Source organism: Pholcus phalangioides, unplaced genomic scaffold (assembly GCF_987345545.1).
Source record: "Pholcus phalangioides strain wild (caught in Gottingen) unplaced genomic scaffold, Ppha-v1.0 ptg000010l_1, whole genome shotgun sequence".
Classification (NCBI taxonomy): Eukaryota; Metazoa; Arthropoda; class Arachnida; order Araneae; family Pholcidae; genus Pholcus; species Pholcus phalangioides.
In genome coordinates this window covers 32,609,303-32,629,318 of record NW_028301603.1, presented here as the reverse complement: position 1 = coordinate 32,629,318, position 20,016 = coordinate 32,609,303, and the positions used below count along the sequence as shown (strand labels likewise).

The 20,016-nt window shown below is 35.2% G+C and overlaps 1 protein-coding gene across 1 annotated transcript in view; it reads left to right on the top strand.

The window, feature by feature from the left end:
* The first annotated feature begins 14 nt into the window (after positions 1-14).
* Positions 15-20,016, top strand: part of LOC149081307 (uncharacterized) — a 30,634-nt gene continuing 10,632 nt past the window's right edge. Inside the window, exons 1-11 of the mRNA XM_089238143.1 lie at positions 15-147; positions 3,267-3,482; positions 4,413-4,543; positions 5,329-5,479; positions 9,482-9,676; positions 10,545-10,682; positions 11,821-11,980; positions 14,968-15,050; positions 17,057-17,248; positions 18,531-18,692; positions 18,847-19,134. Coding sequence (XP_089094269.1) covers positions 100-147; positions 3,267-3,482; positions 4,413-4,543; positions 5,329-5,479; positions 9,482-9,676; positions 10,545-10,682; positions 11,821-11,980; positions 14,968-15,050; positions 17,057-17,248; positions 18,531-18,692; positions 18,847-19,134 — 1,764 coding nt within the window. The 5' untranslated portion in view covers positions 15-99. The remainder of the gene's footprint in view (positions 148-3,266; positions 3,483-4,412; positions 4,544-5,328; positions 5,480-9,481; positions 9,677-10,544; positions 10,683-11,820; positions 11,981-14,967; positions 15,051-17,056; positions 17,249-18,530; positions 18,693-18,846; positions 19,135-20,016) is intronic.

The window sequence follows — 20,016 nt, the reverse complement described above, 5'->3', positions numbered from 1 at the left end:
GGACAGTTAGTAGATTTTTTGTTTACACACCGCCGGCTAATAGTTTTTATCCTTTCAAGTTTATTACCATAATTGAGGCTTGATTGAAGTGCCTTTACGATGAACTCAGTTTCTTCCGAGTTAATTGATGAACTTGGGTTGAGAGAGGTGAAAATATATATATTTTTTTGTTGGTACTTTTCAGTTTTAAAACTATTTAAATCCAATGGTGTGTTTATCATTAAAAAACTTGAGCAAATACATTTAAATCGTGATGATAATGAAAGAAAATTTAACATTTGACTTGGGTTAGTTAAAACAACAGCAAAATCAACAAAGGTGAAATCATGCATTAAAAATTTCGTACCCCCCCCCCCTTTTCCCCCTATGAAAGGGAAACAAATATCTATTTTTTCAGTTTTTCACAGTAAAAATTTACTAGTGGGGGTGTGGCCAGAGGCGCATTATTTTTTGCCGCCCTTCCAGTCTAATTTTCCTGAGAACTCTTACTTCGAATTCGCCATCCTCTTATATAACATGCTTGCCTCCTACTCCTGCAAATACAGCTGTGTGGCTAAGCAGGACCGCAATTAGGGGGGAAGCAGGCAGGTCTCGTGCCCCGGGTGCTGGATTCGTGGGGGCACAAATTTCATTCTGAAACCTCTCCTTCAACATTGTAAGGGGGGGGGGGGCGTTAAAATGTGCACTTGCCCCGGGTGACCAAGCATTTAGTTGCGGCCCTGTCTCCAAGTCATTCTTCTGGTCACTTACATGCTTGCACATGCTCTAGGTCATATGTTTGGTTGCTCACTGCTCATAGTTCCTTGCTTTATAGGTCACTTTTGGTCGCCCACGCACATAGTTCCTTGCTTTATAGGTCACTCTTTTGATCATTTACATGTTTACCTATGCTCTGTCATTTTTTGGTCATTCACATGCTTGCACACACTCTGTCACTCTTTTGATCATTCACATGCTTGCACATGCTCTTGGTCACTCACTGACCTGGTCCCTTGTTCTGTAGGTGACTGTTTTAGTCATTCACGTGCTTTCACTCTCTCTAAGTCACTCATGTGCTTGAAAACTCTCTGGGTAACTGTTTTGATCACTCCCTGACCTAATCCCTATCTGTCTCAACAGAAGCAGATTTATTTAAGGTACTAGTACAAATTTTGCCGCTCTTCTCCCATTCGACTAATTTTTTTGGCCACTAATCAGAGACGGATTGAAAGTTTTACCACCTGTGGGCTATTCGAACCTTTCCTCTTTTCTCCCTTTCTAATTCATTTTCTTGATCACTAATTTCAGTTACAGTCTTTCACTTGAACGTGTCATCCTGGGATAAAGCCTGTATACCCCCTGTCCACCCAGGAAATATGCCTCTGAATAAAATCGTATATTGTTTGCTAATGTTAGTTCACTTGTGTATTTGTGTTGTAAGAAGAAATTTTTACTAATCATGGACTGGAACGCAGGGCCGTCATTTCAACTTTTTCCAGGGGAGGGCAAACATTTTCCAGGGGGGGGGGGCAAAGCACATGTACTCAATGTATGTATATATATGTATGTATGTATATATATATATATATACCATTTTTAGTGTATTTTCAAAAGCGCCTCCTGCCCTCCCCCAAATGACTGGCCTGCTGGAATGGTATGAGTGTCGTGAACAAGAAGTTACATATAATGGGCTAATTAAAAGTCTGATTTCATATTCTTTTTACTTGAGAGTTGTTGCTTTAGAGTTGGAGAAAAAATACAGTCAGAAATTGATTGATATTTTGCAGTGGTGTCAGAGACAGATGCTGTGGGTACCCACGATACTTTATGGAATGGGTATGAGCACGTAGAGAATTGATTCAGAAGTTATCTTCATTAAGAGTTTCCTATAAAGATCAAGACAAGAACCCCCAAGTTCGAAACACTTCCAGCACCCTTGGCCAGTCAAAGGCACTGACATGAAGAAAACATTGAGGGGGGGGGGGCTGAAAATCACCATTCATTCCGTATATAAGGGACTCAAACCCATTTGCAGGAGGCGGAATGGTTCATTGCATTGTATATTCATGAGTGATTGGAGTGGGGGCTCAAGTGACATCGGCCCCCAGGTTCTGGTGCCTATGGCTGGTGTGTTTGAATATTATTTTGGTGTAATAATACAAGGTGATGTAAAATGTACATTCTATTGCGAAAAAAAAAAATTTAAATAAGACTTTTCGCAGCTGTTATACATAAAACTTAGATACATTGTCGATAAAAAATTCCTCAAAGATGTATTTTCTGAATTGATATATATTCAATCGTGAATTATAGAAATTGTGCTGGGAGTGGGGGGGCACATTGATCACTATTTATTATCTTGATGTGCACCCTGACGCCTCTCGCTGCAAGAAATAGAAATCCACACAGAAAGCGGGAGATGTGGCTTATATGGTGAAAATTAAATTTTCAAAATTTATTGAGACACAAGTTATTATCTCGGTGTACATTCCAACATCCCTCGATGACTTTGATTATTACTTTTCTTCATTTGTTGCAAATTAAAACGGATCGGGAAGAGGAACATTTCCAATAAACGAGAACAAAAATTATTTCCATCTTTTACCCCTAAAGCAAGTACCATATTTATAAGATCACAACAAACATTTGAATTTTAAAGCAATTCAAATTTTTTGTGACGAATTCACATTGTAACATTCGTATCATGACGAAATGAGTCTGCAACTAATTCGTCCCGTGACAAGTTTGTTGCACAACTAATTTACGCTGCGACGAATTGACCTAGACCCCTTATTGGCTCACTGACTCGTGTCAAACTGTTGTCAGTGAATCATTAGTCTTTGAATTTTTCGTTAATGAATTGTTGGTTGGGGGAATTTTCGTAGCGGTGAATTGTTGTTGGTGAATTTTCTGTAAACCGACATAGGTCTAATATTTAACTTTCTTGAAAGCTCTCAAATGCACAAGCAGAAATGGACTTTTGAGGGCTGGGGACAGGCACAATTGTGATACGTCACTCACACACATCTTTTACCGGGAAACCTCCCTTCCTGTATCTCTCTGCTCATGCCCCAATGTCCGTTGGCGACAAATTTTCTCAACTCAAAGTTTGATTATCTTTGGTTGTAATATGAATTGGCTGCGCAGTATGTTTTCGAGCTTCAATGACTTGGTAATCAAACTTGAAGGCTCCAAGTTTGGTCCCGCATCAAACTTAAGCTAACGCCTTAATTTAAAATCTGTATATGCTCTGTTGGCTAATCAGTGAATACTGTTTCCTGTTATAGATACTTAATGGTTTGAAGAAAGGAAAACATCTGGAAAAGTATCACCAGAGTTTCTTGAAGCTGATTGAGCTGTTAGAAGAATCAGAGGAGAAGCAAGAGCAGTTATCGAATAAGTTATGTGAAATGAAAGCTGAACTTCATCTCAAGTCACAAGAACTTGAAGAAACTCAGAAGCTGCTTTCGAGCGATTCCTTCAATGTCAAGAGTATGAGAGAGGTGATCTTTCCACTTTTCTTCATCATATTATTCTATGTTCTTATATGGAGTGTATTACTGCCGTGTTCAAAAAGTTCAAGGACTTATTTTATTACAGAAGAATAAAAACTGATAGAACCTGTGTTTATTTGGTGTTTCCTTCAAAGTGACTACCCTGTGCAATTATGAATTTTTTCCATTGTTCATATAAAGATGTAAATGCATATTGCAAACCTTTTTTTGGCGCATCTTTCAGTGCCTTCATCGCTGCACTTCTTCGGAACCTACGTTGCCCCCTTAAGCGGCATGATCAGGGGTATAAGCTGGTTATGGAAATATCGGAATGTGATATTTTAACATGAGGAGAGACATGTTAGTCCTTAAATGTGTGCATGATTTAGTGAGATGCGAGGGACCAAATCTTTGAAAAGCTTTTGAAAGTCGTGCTCCATCACAACAATGCGTCAACTCACAGGTTCCTCCTGGCATCCAATTAGTTGCCAAAAAATCACACATCCTTGGATAAAGAATTTCGCTCAAATTGTAACAGTTCTCAGTTCCTGAAGAAATGCGGCAAACAGCAATGAAGGCACTGGAGGATGTGCCAAAAAAAGGCTTGCAATATTTTTGTGGCAAAAATGCATAACTGCACAGGGTAGTTACGTCAAAAGAAACACCAAATAAACAGGTTCTATCTGCTTCCAATCTTCCATAATAAAATAAGTTGCAAGACTTTATGAATGTAACAGTAGTTCCAACCACCGCAGAAATTTTTTTGCCATTTTAGAGCTATTTTTTTTTCTCTGTTCCAGAAAACTCTATCTCAAATCTTTTTTTTTCATGCCAATCAGTTTCAAGATAGAGAGGTTTATTGTATTTGAGGTGTATAGGCTATACTGAGAATTATAAAATCTAAGTCAATATTAATATGTTTGTTTTTTTTTAAATCAGGAATTGCAGCAGTCATTTCAGAGTATTAAAAGTGCTCAGCGAAATGACTTCCTTGCAAAAGATGAAATCCAGCAGCTAAAACTCGAAATTCTTCATCTACAAGATGTCATTCATCAACTGAAACAGAGAAGGTACATTTATAGCATATCAATTTAAGCTGACCCATTTTCATTTATACTTTTTTCTTGTTTTGTAAACTTTAGGCTGTTTGTACACTATATTCAAAATATGCAGTCAGCAGTTTAAATTACACTGCTTGACAGAGAAAATGCAACACCATGAAATAGTGAGTAGAATGTGATAAAAATTGGCAGACAGATAGAGAATGTATATTGAAATAAGTGATTTTAATTTCAAACAAATATAGTAATACTGGGAAAGCATATACAGGTTAGTCAATAGGAAGTAGGACCACCTCTTGCAGCAACACAAGCAGCAACCCTTCAAGGTACAGAGTAAATAAACGTGTGGATGGTGTCCTGAGGGATGGGTGACCATATGCTTTCTACCATATTCCACAGATTGTCCTCCGATTGAGGCTGAGGCAGATCAAGCAAACAATGGCCAATCATGTTCCATACACACTCGATGGATGAGAGATCTAGAGACATTGCTTGCCAACTAAGCATCTGTGTGCCTTGCAGCGCCTGTTCGCTGATTCCTTGCTGTGTGCGGTCTCCATTGTCCTGCTGGAAAATGCATTTTACAACTGCTGAAGATAGTGATGTGATTATTAAGTAGTGGAGTGCACTGTATGAACTTCAGCGCATAGACATGCAGTGACATGTTTACCTCTTCCATGGCGAGGGAGGCTTGAAGAAAAAACATAGGATTACTAGACAGGAGGGGCTGGATTATCAAGAGTCCACTGTAATTTCCCTTATTCACCAAGATTTTTTTTTTTTTGGTATTTTAGGATCAATGTGGAATACGATGTGGATACTGCAAAAGAAATAAATGTCCTTAGATCCAAAATATCTGATCTCGAATCTGAACTGTATGCAAAGTGCAGAAAAATGGAAGATGTCGAAGAAGAGTTGTCGGAATCATTAAGTGTTGTCCAACAGGTGAAGTTATAGTAATGTGATATTGTCCTCCCTCATGCCAGATGCACGAATGTGCAAATTTTCCTCTTTTTTTTTTATCAGCCAGTTTAGATACCTTATTTTGCTATCTAAGTTGTGCCTGAAATGTGAATGTGTATCCCAATCAAAACACGATACAAAACATTTTAGGAAAATAACTTCCATAGAGTAACATGGGTAGAGTAAGCATTCAAACATTATTTCTTGTGTTGCTTTTTTCCCAAGGACATTGTACGTTCATGCTTCTGACATGAGGGAACGATATATCTCCAAAATTTATATAGTTATTATAGCTTATTCTTTAACACTAGATGATAGAGCATTGTTAATACAAAAAAGAAACATTAATAATTAATATAGATACAGTAAAACCTTGACTGTCCATGTGTAGAATTGCCGGGAAGCTGATTAACCATGCTACAAAAATTTCAATTTCATGTTCAGCTCTTCCCTATCCGTGTTCTTGTTTTTTTTTAATTGGTTATGAAGATTCTGTGAAGGTTGTGTGATGAAAACAAGCATTTTCATTTTGTAAAACTGGATTTCTTCATTCTTTTACAGAACTGCCTGCACCTCCTTCCCAGAGCTGAACTCCCATGTCAATATGTTGAAAAGGTCACCCCCACATGCACACATAAGAACCGGACATTGTCCTGGGGCTTGAAGATTCACAGCTAATTACATGAAATGCTGGAAAGTTAGTCAAAATGTATTGTTTTTTTTTTCCCAAATGGAAGATGAGGCACAAAAATAATGTAACTATTTATGCGGTTAAGTGACTGCATAGCTCATTGGCTGGACCAGCGCTATTCCTTGTTTGTGTCATTCGTGTAGTACTTTTTATAGCTGTACAAAATGGCTGATAGGAAAAAGATAACCGTGTTTTCTATTATCCCTGACCACCTTCCCAGCATTAGCACGGATATAATCAAGGTTCTACATTTCTTTCTTCAATGAAACCCAGTATACTAGTAGTGTGGCTACCAGTAAATAATTTTTTATTATATTTTTTACACGGAATATTAATATATACAGTGGATAGTAATTTTAAACAAGTAAAATACATAAAAACTTTTTTCCCAATTGTGGTCTAAATTATTTGTTCTTACTCTCAGCGGTTTAATCATGTTTTCCAATTATCGGTGTTCACCTTCCCCCACCATTAACTCAGATAATCGGGCGCGGTAGCCCACGTCGATAAGATACTCGTCTCAAGTACCAAAGGATGTTTAGAGGTGTCGCAAGTTCGATACACTGTTCGTCCTTGTCAAAAAAATTTCCTGGCACAGGGGTACAACAAAAAACGGCGACAAGACCACAGGAAAAAATTGCTACCGCAAGGAGCCCCCCATCGAGGGGTTAGCGCACCAACTCCTCGACGAGTATAAAAAACAAGCCTGCCGTTCGGAATTGGCAATAAATTGTAGGTCCCGGTCTAATTAACCCTCGTGTGCAGAAAATGACAGTGGTGCGACAAAAATGATCAATGATCAAATGAACTCGGATAATCAAGGTTCTACTGTAATTTAAAATATACAGTTTTTGCTTTGTTATAACAACACCCCCCCCCCCCCCACTCATCATTTCGTCAAAAACAGACGTTGTAGTGAAAGGGAAACTTACAGGACAGTTATTATATGAAGACATTCTGGATTTATCTTACCAGTCATTCTGTAATGTGATCTAGTGCTAGATGACAGACTACAGGTAATACAGGAAGAAAACAACATAAATTTTTTAAATCGTAGTTGGTTATTATTTTTTAAATTGTAAATTTAATTCTCATCTGAATAATGCAGTGTTTTTTATAGTATCAGAATGAAACAGAAGTATAGTTCTCTGAGCAAGAGATGAGACTTCGTTACATCACTACAGACAATTCTATTCTTCACAGAAAATAATTAAAACATTTTTAAGACAAATACATTTTTTCTTTTTACTGGTTTATGTGTTTTGGCTCTGCAATAGAACGTCGTCATCAGAACCTTGCGGTCAGAAACCACACACAAGTAGTTAAACTGTTGGAAGGGGGAGCGGGGTATATGATATGTTTACTTTTGGTCGTTTGGAGAGTTTGCCTTTGTATTTGCTAAGCCTGAGTGGTCTTTGAATGTGAATTGCAGTGCCATCTGTTGTAAAGTGTTGAAAACCTTATTTTGATTAAGGTCTATAAAGCTTGCCCAAGCTAACGATATAGTTAGCATATTCCTTCCATCATTAACGAGAGAATCCTGGCAAGTTCTGATGAAGTTTCCCTTTAGGAAATTCAGTTTGGAATTGTGGGTGTCGTTTTTTTGAAAACAGACACTTTCTTAAAATCAAAATTATGAGAAAGTTGCCAACAATGTTGGGAGTCTTTCCCGAGAAATATTTTTTTAAAGTCATGGCACGGAATGGGAGAACTATCATGTTAACAGACATATATTTATTGTGATAAACCAACAGCATTTGGCTGTCATGCAGACTTCAAATGTCACCAGTATAAGCACTTCCTCCTCTTAACCAGAACATGGCCCGCCACTCTGTCTTAATGAAAAAATATAAGCATGTGGTCAAAGACTTGGGCCATGCTGGAAAAAGACACCAGTATAACCTGAAACATGCATAACTTCGGCAACATAAATATGTTAGGGGGGCCACGCATATACACATACCAATTCGTTAGAAATTTCCCTGAAGAATATTCACGAGTTTCATGTATGGTTAAAGTAGTAACTTCTCAAACGTAAAAAGAAAAATGTTGGTACTTCTCGACTTTTCAAAGGCAGCTTAATTTAAATTAATCATGTCATAATTAAAAAACAGCTGCAATTATATATATTTTTTAAATTGTCACTTTTAGCAAACAAATGTAAAATTTTTGGTTGAAGTTTTTTTGTGAATGAATACAAAATTTGTGATTTTTAAAAACTGTTTTTTTGCAAAATTTTGATTTTTTTTCTTTGTGAAATTTATATATCACATAAGAATGATACAGTTCTTGTTATTATACCTGCAATGATAATAGATACTTATTACGCAGAAAAATGAATTTTACTGACTAACACAAAAAATTGAGTGAATTTTCATAAAAACAGTTCATTGACTGAACATTTTTTGATATTTTAATAATTTTTGTTTCTTATTTGTATGCTATCCATGCATATACATCTTAGTTTGTATCATATATTGGTTTGAGAATCATTTTCTGAGGAATATGTTTATTTATTTTCAGCGGAATAATCAACTTAGATTTCTCCTTGTTATTTAAAATTTTTTTTTGCTAAAGTAATAGACACCCAGAGCTGGTTCAGGACATTTTTCAAATACAAATACAAATACAACGCCACAACAGGCAAATTGCCCAACGAGGTGGCTGACTTAAGAACATCATGGATCCCCAAGCCCCTACCTACTACTGCTACACCACACATGCACCCCCCCCCCCCGCGGAACCCCCCAATGAATCGGTACATGCGGGAATGTGCGTGTACGTGTAGTGCAACCTGACGTAAAGTTTGTTTATGTGTAATGCTTGTTATGTGTAGTGCTGTCATCTGCCCCCAGTTTTACTAACTATGAGTGAAGTGTTATGGTTGGATGATTTACCGTTGTAGGACTGTTGCTCTCTGTGGCGAGACTTTTTAACGGGGAGATCGGCTCGCATTTGCGCCTTGAAGTTGGGAACCACAGAAAACCAACTTCAGCCGACCACCACTGTGGGGTTCGAACCCGGATCCTTGCATCACGAGTCCGGCACTATAACCACTCGACCAACACAGCGGCCATCAAGTGTAAGCAAAAAATATTTTGGTGATAAAAATCGCTTTTCTTCAGTTGGCGCCTTCTTCTTTAATAATTATAGTTCACAGGATTCACGAACCGGCCATGTGGACACTGTGGGTAATCTTATAGTTTTGGACAAACAAGTGTTGTGTGAATCAGTGTTTTACCATATTTATACTCTAGTAACCTAATGTAATTTCTGTAACACATATTTTGTAGTATGAAGAAGAACTGAAAAGTTTAAAATCAAGCCTGGAGAAAGAATTAGAGAGAAATGTCCGGATTGAAAGGTCGAGGCAGATCGCTCAGAAATTGCTGAAAGAAAATGAAAGTAGAATAAAGTCTTCCGAAGAAAAAATTTCTGAATTGAAAAATTCTTGCTCATCCCTGGAATCACAGTTGAAGTCCCAGAAAGTTAGTTTTTTCTTGTTTGTTGATTTTTTTAAAGTATAGATCTGTTATTTTCATGTGAGTAACAGAGAATCAAAATTCCATGTTTATATTTATTACAATTTGTTGCACTGTTTTGAAAAACAATATCAGCTCATGTAGAGCTGTCTTCTATATTTATTTGTCTTAACCATGCAGTTCTCAGTCAAAAAAACATTCAAAGTGTTCCCTCTTACTAATCCTACTCATGCGATCCCATACTGTATCTGTAGCTTTTATCTGCGCCCCATAATCGGAGATATACTTGAAAGGCTGGGGGGGGGGAGGGGGGGGTCATGATGATGTTAATTCATATATATGCTTATACATTAGATCAGACAGCTCCGCCTTAGATGTCATGGAGGGGGCAATGCCCCCCCTCGTATCTCAGCTGATACTGAACCCCGCTCCCAATCCATTTTTGAGCTTTCCTCAAGTGGGTGCTATCACCACTTGAGGAAACATTATTGTTTTATTTCAATCAAACATTCAACTTGGAGATCACATAAAGAACTACTATAATGAAGATTAATAATTCTAAAATGATATTATCATATTTTTGTTTCAAATCTATTCAAAGAGAAAAGCCAGCAAATCAGAGAGAAATACCTGTATGAATCTAATATTGTTGCATTTAGTATGTTTTTGGATTATTTCACCGTCAGTATATAACTGCATAAATTTTCACCATGTATTCTCTTAATTTAATTGATGTTTCATGACACACAGTATTGGTATTATACTGTGCTGTTGTTGTGGCTTGCATATGAGAATTTATTTTGAGATCGTTCAAAATTTGTGAAAAAAAAGAGTTGTTAGAATTTTTGTTCATTTTACATTTATGTTTCTCAAGCTTAGATCTGAAAACTTCGAGAGACGGAATAAAGAACTGCATATCTTGTACAAAAAGGGTCAGAGGGAATTAGCTGAACAGATTCAAAAAGTTAATGCTATCATGAGAGGAAAAACTGCCATTTCTCTTAAGCTGGAAGTAAGAACCTTTTTTAATCTAGATGCTTCCCATTACTTAATATTCTTTATGTGAAAAATATACAGTATATTCATAGCATATGTAACCTATATGTGCCTAGCCTTGATGCAGTTGATTGTGAAACAATTTACAATGATATCTCCTCGGCTAACGAACGTCTCAGCTTAAGAATGTTCAGCTTACGAAAGTTTTTCTGTCTTGGCTATTGAACATTTTAGTTGATATGGATGTATGCATTAACATAAAACAGCTCGATCCTAAGCCAAATTTTTGTACCAATCTAAATGAATCCAATTAGTAACTGTCACTCGAGCCAGATTAATTTATTTCCACCTCAGAATCACTTCCCAGATACACCTCTTTCTCTTAAAGAAAAATTTTGAGCCATTTCGTGTAAAACGAATGATTAAGCTAAGAGAAAATATATTTAAAAATAATCAATAAGGAGCCTTAGATTTTGAATGATTTCAATAGGTACCATAAGATGCTTAATACCAAACTGAACACACACAGTCTTGGACATTCTAGGAACTTCTTTTCCATCTGGCATGTGTGTATGAGAGAGAATCAGCTGATTAGAGCACATAACACACCAATTTTTTTTTTCACTATGTCTCAGAAACCCAACTGCATGGAGTACATAGTGTGTAAAATAAAAGATAAGTTCAGTTTTTCATCTTCCTTTGAATTCTCTTTCATCCAGTTGCACAGTTGTTTATCGCAACCTTTGGTCAGCATTTGTCTTTTTTATAGTGCTTCTTGATGTTTTATAAAAGTTACTTTGAAATTTTGGGCTGAGCTTCTAAAACAAATTAAATGGTTTTCCATAGAAACCTATGAAAAATCACGATTCGGCTTAGAAAGATATCAGCTAACAAATGTGATTACGAAATGAATTACCTTCATTCGCCAAGGTATCACTGTATTTTTAACTAGCTAGAAGCCAAATTTTTATCGTGAATATCATTGAAAGATACTTATGTCTGTGACATAACATGTTCAACCTTTTGATTTGGAATAAAATGTTTAACCCATATTCTTCATGAAAATGTTGCTGAAAGAGAATGTTGAAAATTTCCTTCCTATATAATTTATTTTTTATCTTTATGATCCCAATAAAGTTTGTTATTCTGAATAGAAAAAAATAGAAGAATGTGATACCTTGAAAGAGAAGCTTTTTGAAGCAGAAAAAGCACAGGATCTTGGAATTCATAAGATAGCTGCTCTGAGATACCAGAATAAAGCTTCAGAAATCAAGATTGAAATGATGAGATCAGAATTGGAAAATTGTAGAAAAGGTGAATTATTTTGTCATTTTTAGTGATACTTCAATTAAGAACAATGCCTTTGCACTGCTTTGCTCAACTTTTCATTAAAAGTTTCCAAATCAAGTTTAAAAATGAGTTTTTTTAAAGTTTAAATTACTTTAACTTGAAACATTATCTGTGTATTAACTATAGTGAATATATGTTTAATGTTACAAACTTTGTTTGATCGTTCTGATTAGGTAAACTTGATAACAATAAGTGGGAGATAACAATGAACACTAAAAAAAAATTCATATTCCTTCAAAAATCTGATAAATAAAACCACAATGTTGGAAATCACAACCATCAGTGGAAATACAGGGAGGCAATGTTACCCCATTGTCAATAATGGATCGGACTAGCTTAATACATACAATCAAATCTCTGTTCAAAGGACACCTCAAATGAGGCACTTCTATTTAAGGGATGGATGCCCTTATTCGTGGAACAGGAATTTATTAATCTCTAATAAAGACATGCTTCTATTTAAGGGACAAAAGTCTGATTCCACAGGTGTCCCTTATTGTGAGATTTCACTGTATATATACATGTAATTACATTGCCATTGTGTGTGCCCCCTAGCCAAGTTTGAATATCTCCATCTGTGGTTGTAGGAGAAATGTATCAGTTGGCGAAGAAGCAACCTTTATAGGCTTTAGTTTCATGGTGATTTCCTGAACTGTTTTTTTATTTCAGTTGTTTTTCCGGTTTTTATGAATTTTTAAAGTTTTTACAGACTTTTTGTCCACCCTGTATTTTAAAACATGTTGGACGTTTTCTCTTCCTAACGCTGCGATTCTAAAAAATGTATAAAAATATGGAGTACTGAAACATAATTGTAATTTTTATACATTGAGGTACGCAGAATTTTCTCGAGGCGAGGGTTTCAGATTTTTTTTCCTGCAAAATAACCCTATAATTTTGGGGTTAGAACTATAGTTATGGGAGCTGGCTTTGAGATATAACTATATTATTCGAAACAGTAGATTAAACAATAAAACAATTATTTATTTACAAATATGAATGAAGGTAAAATAATACAGGATTTGGATGAGAGCAGGGACATGTACAAAGATGGAACCAGCAAATGTAAAAAATAATAGCCCTCTTGCCAGACTTCCTTGACTTTTTATTTTTGTGGTGTTGCCACAAGGAGGAAAATAATATTTTGTAAGTGCTGGGAAGACACTACATTACTCCCCCTCTAGTGAACAGAAGAGAGTGATAAGTAACGAGAAGGTGGTTTGATGGGTCTTCCAAAACGAGTCTGTCATTGCAGTTTCGATTCATCAGTCTTTACTGTCATGTTAAAATGAACCTTTTTCTTTGTATGAAGAGGTTGTGAAGACTTTAGATGAGGCGCTTGATTGTCAAGATTTCCAGTGACTTGAGATGAGTCAAGGTTCTCTGTGAAGCAGGGTTTCAACCGATTTGTGGAGGTTTTTTCTTTGCCGTTTACTGAGAGAGTGTAATATTGGTCTGTCCTTTTGATGACTTTGTATGGACCTTCATACAGAGCTTGAAATGGTTTTCTCACCTCGTCCATACAAATAAATACACTAGGACAGGTGTTTAACGCTGAAGAGATGAAAACATGCAATGTTGAATGCCTTGACAGCTGAGATGGTCTAAGGTTATTGAAATGGTCACAAAGATGTTGAATGAAATCGGAAGAAGATGGAGATGAGGCAAAAATTCCCTGGCAGTCGGATGTTCATGCCGTAAACCACTTCTACTGGGGTTGAGTTGAACTCTTCCCAGAATGTGGATCTTAATCCAAGAAGGGCTGTAGGCAATGCTCGAGTCCATTGCTTATTGCTGTGACATCTGATTGCTATTTTCAAGGTTCGATGCCATCTTTTGATGAAGCCATTGCGTTTTGGATTATAAGCAGTGGTGCGCCGTCTTGCGAATCCAATGATGTGCGACAGTTCTGTAAAGAGGTGGGACTCGAATTGGGAACCTTGATCAGTACAGGATTTGGACGAGAGCAGGGACACGTACAAAGATGCGACTGACAAATATAAAAAATAATAGCCCTCTTGCCAGACGGCCTTGACTTTTTATTTTTGTGGTGTCGGCACAAGGAGTGCAAGTGCTAGGTAATAATAATATTTATAATATTAATATTATACTTTGTATAAAATATAATATTAATAATATTTTGTAAGTGCTGGGAAGACACCACAGAACCCCCCTTGCTATGCCAATGTTTGTATGCTTGTATTCTTTTTAATTATCATAAAAAATATTTTTAGTAATTCTTGCACTTATTATGCTTTTTTGCTCCACAGCACTGCTTTGGCTATGCACCATTCACTGTTACACTCTGTTAATCACCACTAAGGTACAAGTAGTTTTTTTTTAAATTTGTTTCAATGCGATTTTGTGACTTATCTGTTGTTCATGATATAATGTTTGTATGTCATTTTTTCTTGTTTTGCTATGTTAATTGAGCAAAAGATTAAAATTTAAATGATGAAGTGGTAAATGTTACAGCAAACAATTCGAGCATGATTGTGTAATTGTATTTTCCGTTTTTTTTTCAGAAAATAAATAGAAAAATACACGGTTCATTCCAATAAAAATTGAGCAATAAAAGCATATTAAACAGGAAACCTTTTTAAATGAATAAATTTCTATTTGGGAAAAATATTTGAGTCTTAAATGGAATTTTGCAACAGGTTTCATTGTATATATTTTCATTTCTTATGTGAATTCAAATTTTAAGAGTAAGTAAGGCTACTGTATAGTTCTAAGCTTACAAAAGAGATATGCATTACTTGGAGATGTTCAAAACTGCTCATCAAGAGCAATTTGACCTTGAGACTTTTAGAAATATTTTTAAATGAAATTAAGGGATCCACTTTACTTAAATTTGCTTCACTTCAAACATACATTTCTTGTTCTTAGCTGAAATTTAAATTGGTTTTGTGGGAAAAAGAAATAAATTTAATTTTGATTGCTTGCTTTTTCAGATTTGAATTTGTCTATCAACAAGCATTCTGATGATGAAAGAATAATAAATACTCTTTTGAATGATAAAGAGAGCTTAAAAAGTGTGAGTATATTATAATTTGAGTTTTAAAAAAATCATTCTGACAACTTTAAAAAAAAACTTGAGTGTAACTTCTTCTTGCTAAATTTTAACTTCAAAAAATATTTTTTGACAACAAACATCATTTTTATGTTCAACGAGACAAAACATATTCTTTTTATTTTTTTTCCTAGTAATTTCCTTTTTCTTCTAGTTTATTTATTTTTCTATTTTCTTCTCAAATACATTTACTTATCACTTGTATTAGTATGAGGCTGTGCATGTATGTTAAACTGTTTCAAAGTTCTGATCCAAAAGTTCACAAGAAAACTCAAATTGTATAATTTATATATAATTACAGGACAAACTGTTCAATTAAAGAGGGGTGGCTTATACAGTATATGACAATATTCTTTCTTTCTTTCTTTACAATTAAGAAAAGGGAATTGTAGAGTCTAAAAAATGTCAAGGGAGATAACTAACCAAATTATAAATTACAGTAAAATCTGTCTTTAACGTAACTTGTATTAAGCAACCCCCCCCCCCTGTCTTTTCAATGGAAAAAAATCATGGTTTCAATGCCGAAATACACATTAAAAAACATGGATTAAACGGAACCGGTCTAATGCGGAAACAGAAAGGAAAATTGTACCCTTTAACAGAAAATTTCATACAACACTGAGTGTCTGGTGATCAACAGACCAAAGGATCATACAAAATGTTAAAGTGCTCCACCAAAACGTTTTATGCAATCTATGCTTGGAAGTTCAAGTTCTACATCATCCACCCTTAGATTAGCGAAAATCTGTTTCTGTAGTTGATGCTGTGGCTGTGATAAGCTATGTGTAGTAAAGTAGTTTTTTTCTGAAACTTGACAAAATTTTTCGGAAAAGCAGGCCTTACCACGGAAGAAATCAGTGCAAGGGTTGAATTTCCTAATGATATGCAAAACACAAAATTGTATGCAAGCTGTATGTATTCCCTGATCACAAGTCTGACCAGGGCCAGAATTAATCAGAGAGGCAAAGGGGGCAACTGCCCATATGTACATGGGAACAGAAACACTGTTATAAAATCACAAAATTTTACAGTGATAGGGTGCCGCTGTGGTGGTCGAGTGGTCATAGTGACGAACTCGCATCGCGGGGACCCGGGTTCGAGCCCCACCGTCGCCACAGTGGTGGTCGGCTGAAGTTGGTTTTCTGTGGTTCCCAACTTCGAGGCGCAAATGCGAGCCGATCTCCCCGTTAAAAAGTCTCGCCACAGAGAGCAACAGACCTACAAACAGTACAAATATTCAGTCACTACACATCACTCACTTCACTTCTGAGATATGGATGGCAGCACTGAAAAATCATACACAACACTAGATACGCACTCAGACTGTTAGGTACACACACTTACACTTCCGGCACAACTCACTAGGTAGAAAATTGCCTATGGCGATAGACCTGAGTTGTGCTCGGTTAAAAAAAAAAAAAAAAAAAAAATTGCCCCACCCTGATGCTGTGGATTACATAAACATAGACGATAATGCACACAAACAATTAATTTATTTACTTTATCTTCAGTTAATTTATTTACTTTATCTTCAATTAATTTATTTACTTTATCTTCAATTAATTTATTTACTTTATCTTCAATTAATTTATTTACTTTATCTTCAATTAATTTATTTTTATTTTATTTCAATTACACACGAGATCATTACATAAGTTTACATATCACACATATCAATTGAACCTCTTTTTAGCGAAAACCTGTGTTCAATGGAAAAAAATCTCGGTCCCTTGCAATTCCGTTGAAGACAGGTTTTACTGTAATTAGTTTTGAATCTATTTTTTAAAAATTCAGAAGAAGAAATGTGCTCACCAATTTAATCTACTAAACTCTTGAAAACGCTCAATTAAAATAGATTTAGCCATAATATAAGGTTGGGACTCTGCATGAATAGGATCTTCTTTGTAATCTTTTCAGCTGGGCAAAGTCTGTCAAATCTGCTCTAAAAAAACACTCATTTACAATTTCAGAACATTGCAAAACTGGATCAACTGACAGAAAAGTTCAAAGACCAGTGCAAGCAACTTGACAAAGAGAAGCTCACACTTTCCTTACAGTTACAGAATTCTGAGCAACAGATCGAGCGGCAAAAGAAAATTGTAAATAACTTGGAAAGAACAATCCAGAAACTTCATAAAGATATCAGCGAGCTGAAACAAAAGGTCTGTATTCTGTTTTATTTTTTTGGAATGAGTTCTTTACCTTTTGTGTTCCACAGACCTTTTGTGTCTGTAAGATAAAGGCCACAAACCTCTTTACAAATTAGCATTCAGTATTTAATAACTTAGACATAGAGGTGTGTGCTGGGGCATACACAAGATTAAATTTTGGAAGGCAAACTGAGGAATCTCTTCCAGAGAAATTTGAATTACTAGTACAATTTAAAACATTTGAAATCACAAAAATTGATTAAGATAGCATATAAAGGTATTTTCATTTCGATATATATTTTAATTTTTTTTTTTGCAAATGTATTACAAAATATTTTTAATATTTGATCCTCTTGGAGAGCATAGGTCCTTTATGTCCTTTCTCTGTGTACTCCTCTGGGTGGGTGATTCGGTGGAAACTAGCACTGCTACCAAGAGTCTGTTTTACTATCTACAAAGGAAAGATTTAATAACATAGAAAACAATATCTTTTCTTGTACAGGCTCCTATGGTGCCTGAAATCTCTATAGTGACCTGCTAACAGGTCTGTGAATCCCTGTCTTAGAGTGAGGGAAATTCTTGTCAAATATGCTGTTAGTATTCACTTTATATGTGTGTATGTTATTCACTCATGTATCACTTTATATTCACTTTTGTGTCACTTTATATTCACTTTTGTGTCACTTTATATTCACTTTTGTGTCACTTTATATTCACTTTTGTGTCACTTTATATTCACTTTTGTGTCACTTTATATTCACTTTTGTGTCACTTTATATTCACTTTTGTGTCACTTTATATTCACTTTTGTGTCACTTTATATTCACTTTTGTGTCACTTTATATTCACTTTTGTGTCACTTTATATTCACTTTTGTGTCACTTTATATTCACTTTTGTGTCACTTTATATTCACTGTCATGTATACAAATAATTTCCAATGTATTTAATGGAGCTTCATATCGACGGACTGGTTCAAGACAGCAAAAACTCAAAAAATTGCATTTTTGAGTTATGCACAACACAAGAACAATGAAAAGCGCCTCTAAATATCCCCCAAACACCCCAACTCTGCTTATATACTCCCCATTGCAATTTGTGAGGCGACTCCCATAGAGTTCCAAACAAAATGAATGAATCTTTAAAAAAACATATATCTCAAACAATGGAATTTTGAGTTATTGTTCCATCTTTAACCAGTCCGTCGCTATGTTTTTATCGAAGTATCTCAATAACAATCTATATTACTGTGGATTAAAGTAACTGACCAAAAATTACATATCTCAATTGAACAGATTGTAGCTGCAAAACTTCAGTTCAGTGCAAGTAGGACCACGAATGAATCAGTAAAGAAAACTGTTGAAAAACTCTCTTATGAATTACAATCCAAACAGAAGCAGTATGATTCAGTATGTGAAGAATGTGAATCAAGATTGAGCTCTTATAAAGAGATTAAGGTATGTCTATCGCAGAAAGTATGCATAATTGAACTTGCCAAATAAATAGGTAGACTAATGTAAAAATAGTTATAATTGCCATAGAAAAGTTATTGTTCTATTCATAATTGTTAAGACTTGTTCAATTAGGCATATGTATGTTAATATTTTGCAGGAATATTTTGAGAAACAACTTTCAAGAGTTTCCAGTATCAGTGAGCAAATAAAGATGCTTTCCTGCTTTGCCGATGCCAAGAACAACGAAATCAAGAATCTGGCTGAAACATGCAAGAAGCAAGACAAACACATCATAACTTTATCCGAGGTGGTTGAAAGTCAGAAAGTGGAGCTAGAGTCTATGAAACTGATTTTAAAAGAAAGGGATGGTCACATAAAAGAACTCATTGCTGCAGCTGACCAGAAAGAAAAAGAGTCCAAAATGCAACAGGGAAAAATTAATATGGTTTGTGGGACATAGATAGTTGCAATTTTTAATTTCAGTAATGTCAATTGTTTTCTAAATTAAATCAGTTATTTTGGGAACTTACTGTATTTTCTTGTATATAATCCGAGGTTTATACCTAAAAAAATATTGGAATTTTTCAGTGCAGAGTGACTATAATATACAGCTTCTTTTTCCGAAAAGTTGAAGCAGTAAAATATTTAAAAAATTAATTCGTGAAAAAAAGTATCTTTTCAAAGATTTATAATTTCTATGAAGATGTGAGTAGGAAAATCAATGTTTTTTTTTACAAAAACCTGATGAACAACCCTTTCCATTCCAAAACATTTCATTATTGATGAGTGAAATGTGTATGTGATGATTCTATGTTGCTGTGAACCATAAAATAGCACTTTTTCATAAAGTTTATAACCCATACCTGTGTTGAGGTTGTAGTATTACTGTATTGTAATAATTAGAGCCCAGAAGCTCAGGCAAAATGCCACAAATGCCTTTTTTTGCCTATTTTTAAACTTTTTTTGTAAAAGTACTTTTTCGAATTTTTCCTGCCATAAATGCTTATTTTAATATTGTTTTAAATTTACCCATGAATTTCAGATGCCATTTTCTGTACAGATAGGATATTTTGATCATTGAAAAGAACTTAAAAAAAATGTTCTTTTTAAAATCTCCAACTCTAAGTGTTAATTATTATCAGAAAACCCAACTCCAAAGTGCCTGAGAGATAGAAAACTTGATGTTATCACATATTAACTTTGCTTTAGCCAGATGGTGTTTGCAAGAATGTTTTTGTTTCAAATGAACTCATCCTATGTATGAGAAACACTGCAAAAAATTACTTTTTTCTCCATATGCTTTACGTAAAATGTCTTGCTCATGTAT